The sequence below is a fragment of the Littorina saxatilis genome, unplaced genomic scaffold (assembly GCF_037325665.1).
Source record: "Littorina saxatilis isolate snail1 unplaced genomic scaffold, US_GU_Lsax_2.0 scaffold_3679, whole genome shotgun sequence".
In the NCBI taxonomy this organism is placed as follows: domain Eukaryota; kingdom Metazoa; phylum Mollusca; class Gastropoda; order Littorinimorpha; family Littorinidae; genus Littorina; species Littorina saxatilis.
In genome coordinates this window covers 1-3,373 of record NW_027127472.1, presented here as the reverse complement: position 1 = coordinate 3,373, position 3,373 = coordinate 1, and the positions used below count along the sequence as shown (strand labels likewise).

The following is a 3,373-nucleotide window of genomic DNA, read 5'->3' as shown; positions in this document are numbered from 1 at the left end:
CCGTGCCTCTTCTGACTGTCGCATCATCACCATTCCACACACCAAAACCAAAACATACGGACAACGCACTTTTACTGTGTAATAAATGAATTTGCGCCATCACACATATGTGACCCTCCACCACGAAATGAGTCGCATGTCACCTCGCGCGGTTCTGCGCTAGGCTTAATATAAGTCCGGGGAGTGTCTGGTAACAGTGTGAGGGTCACCTTAGTCACAGGCTTATAACTCAAACAGTTTTTGCTCTTTTCTAAAACGGGTTTTCACCACTGGATAGAGCATAACAAACTGTTTAGGAAAATGTAAAAATAAGAAAATCATGCAAAGGTAACATACGACTCATTCCGCGGTGGAGGGTCACATCTATATATATATACGACTTGTGTCTGACTGTCTGTCTGTCTGTCTGTCTGTCTGTCTGTGTGTGTGTGTGTGTGTGTGTGTGTGTGTGTGTGCGCGATGCACGGCCAAAGTTCTCGATGGATCTGCTTCAAATTTGGTGGGCATATTCAGGTACACCCGGGACAGGACACAACCTGGTCGATATTTCAACACGTGCTCTCAGCGCGCAGCGCTGAACCGATTTTGGTTCCACCTCAGCTACCCGGGCCCCCATACCGACACACCAAAGCCAAAGTTCTCGGTGGATCTTTTTCAAATTTGGACACCGTATTCAGCTACACCCCGGACACAATATCATCGATGAGATATTTCAACACGTGCTCTCAGCGCGCAGCGCTGAACCGATTTTGGTTTTTCTGTTCATTTCACCATTCCCAGTAACTCTTCCTTATCTTCTCCATGTTTTCAGCGTTTACCTCCCTTCCTTCGTATGGCGCACTATAGTATGAGGGGGCATCTTCGGATATTCCCGGCGTTCTGTTACTATTTTTAGAATGTCACCGCAGTGTCCAGAACGTAAATTGGACCCGTAAATTATCCTCACTGTAAAAGTGCAAAGGTCGAATCAATTTATAGCCACGCGAAAAATACACTGTCATCTATCTCTCTATATATACGGCTTCTCTGTGTTTGTGTGTGTGTGTGTGTGTGTGTGTGTGTGTGTGTGTCTCTCTATGTGGGCAACACCTGTGGATTGTTCAGTTCTGTTTGTGATGTGGTCTGGCGGCTTTTGTGTATTTGTATGTAAAAGAAGCCATAACAGTTGAAAAGGGCTTAGAGATAAGCTCTAAATTGCTCAATCCTGTTTGAGTGGAGTTCGCCTCCAAAGGTGATTAACACGGTTACATTCGTCGACAAGGATGGGACTCGATATGGTAAGGAATGGCATTATGGCCACTGAATCATTTTCGTGCTGTTCCCATTCCACGAATCTGGGAGGGACCTAAGCTTGGCGGGTCCATTGTTCGGACCCGGCGAAGCCGGCGTACGGCTCTAAGTACTTCTTCCCGGCGAAGCCGGCTACCCGGCGAAGCGGGTATTCATCTAGTATACTCATAACGCAAGTAATGTTGTCCAATCCGATCACATGACTCCTTATGCAGTAGTCGCCGCTTATAAAAAAACACCTTGGGACCGAACAAAAGTGTTTTTAATAAGCGGCGTTTTTAATAAACGGCTGCGTGTTGAACATGTGTTGAACATGTCCATCAGTAACGAAAGGTAAGAAGACCGACGCACGCATACAAGCTAAACTGATTACACCGTGCGTCGTCTGCTTTAAGTTCACTGTCACCGTCTTCCAGCATCTCGATGATCCTCAGACGCATCTGGTGCCGGAAATGGGCTTTCACGGACCTGATGATGCCCATGTCACATGGCTGCATGACGGAGGTGGTGTTTGGAGGCAGCTTCTTCATAGCGATGTGCGAGAGTCCTTCGCCAATGTTTGTGTGAGCAGAACAGTTGTCAATCAGCAGCAAGATGCGTTTGTTTCCCAGGGCGAGACGACGATTCCACTGTTTCAGCCACTCTGTCCAGATCACTGACGTCATCCAGGCATTTTTCGACGACTTGTAAGAGGTTGGGAAGGTTTTGACATGCTTGAAACACCGGGGCTTTGCAGACCGGCCGATCACCAGCAGCTTCTCCTTCTCACATGTACCAGCCAAATTACAACAGACAAGTGCTGTGATTCTATCTTTTGCTGTCTTGAATCCTCGCAAGGCACGCTTCTGGTCCATTTTCACGTAAGTGCTGTCAGGCATTGCTTTAAAATAAATTCCAGTCTCGTCTGCATTGTAAACGCAGTCAGCTGGGTAACTGGCCAAAATCTCTGGCATTTCTTCTTCCTTCCATCTGTCAGCTGCCTGCAGGTCGGCACTTCCCGCTTCACCCTGTTGCTTCACAAAGACCAAGCCGTTGCGTTTCTTCCACTTGTTAAACCACCCATCTGTAGCTTTGAAGTCAGAGCGGCCCAGCTGGGCAGCAATCTGTTCCGCCTTCTGACACAGGATTGGGCCGTTTACAGGTGTGTTGCGTGCTTGGATAGAGTCGAACCACCCCTTTAAGCCATCCGGCTCTGACTCCTTATCCTTCCCGCAGCGCCGACGCTTCCTGTGGTCTTGACTGGAGCCCTCTGCGATGTCAGTTCTAAGTTCGTCTTCTTTTTTTAGTGTCTGGCACAGAAATGATGCCGACACACCCAACATTTCAGCGCCCTCCCGCATACTTCTTGCATTCAGCTTTCGGTAGCGATCAAGCAAGTCAACTTTGTCTTTGGATGTCAGATCCATTCTTTTTCTTTTCTTTGAAGCTAAAGCTGAAGTTGAAGCCATTTTCAGTTTCACTGCTTATCCAGTGAGAAGAAAGACCAGACAGTGTGGAATTGTCATCTGACAGTTTATTGACAAGGGTGTGAGTTGTCATCTGATGGTTTCCAAGGGTGTGGTCACTGTTCACACAAACGCTGAAGTGTCTTGAGTTGTCATCTAACGGTTTACTGACAAGATTTTACGACCAGAAGGCGACTACTAACCCTCTGAGCAGAGAGAAAATGAACAAAAAGTGTTTTTATTAAACGGCCCCTGTATTTAATAACCGGCGGAATTTTACATAGGTTATATAGTGGTAAATCCGGACCGGACCAGACTGTATTTAAAAAACGGCTGTTTTTATTAACCGCGTTTTTTATAAGCGGCGACCACTGTATATTCATTTCTTTCTTGTATTTCTTTGTTTACACTTTCTCTCTATCCAAAGAATGTAACTCTTTTAAATGTCAAGGATTGTGTCATTGTATAGCTCTGCTTTCTTGCTGTAGTGAGTTGTTAACAATCAAGACATTATCAAAACTCATACTGAATTTACTGAGAGCGAGGAAAGTGTTGCCTTTCATCGAAACGTAAGCTTTGCTTTTGCCTGTAGGGCGAGTATGTGCATACAACGGTGACAACGACATTTGCTCCCCCCC

At 46.2% G+C, this 3,373-nt stretch overlaps 1 protein-coding gene across 1 annotated transcript; it reads right to left on the bottom strand.

The window, feature by feature from the left end:
• Positions 1-1,696: 1,696 nt before the first annotated feature.
• LOC138955925 (tigger transposable element-derived protein 6-like) lies at positions 1,697-2,696 on the bottom strand (the record flags this gene model as incomplete). Its single annotated transcript, XM_070327424.1, has 1 exon — positions 1,697-2,696. A coding segment is annotated over exon 1 (1,000 nt), but the record flags the coding sequence as incomplete, so codon positions are not given.
• Positions 2,697-3,373: the final 677 nt, after the last annotated feature.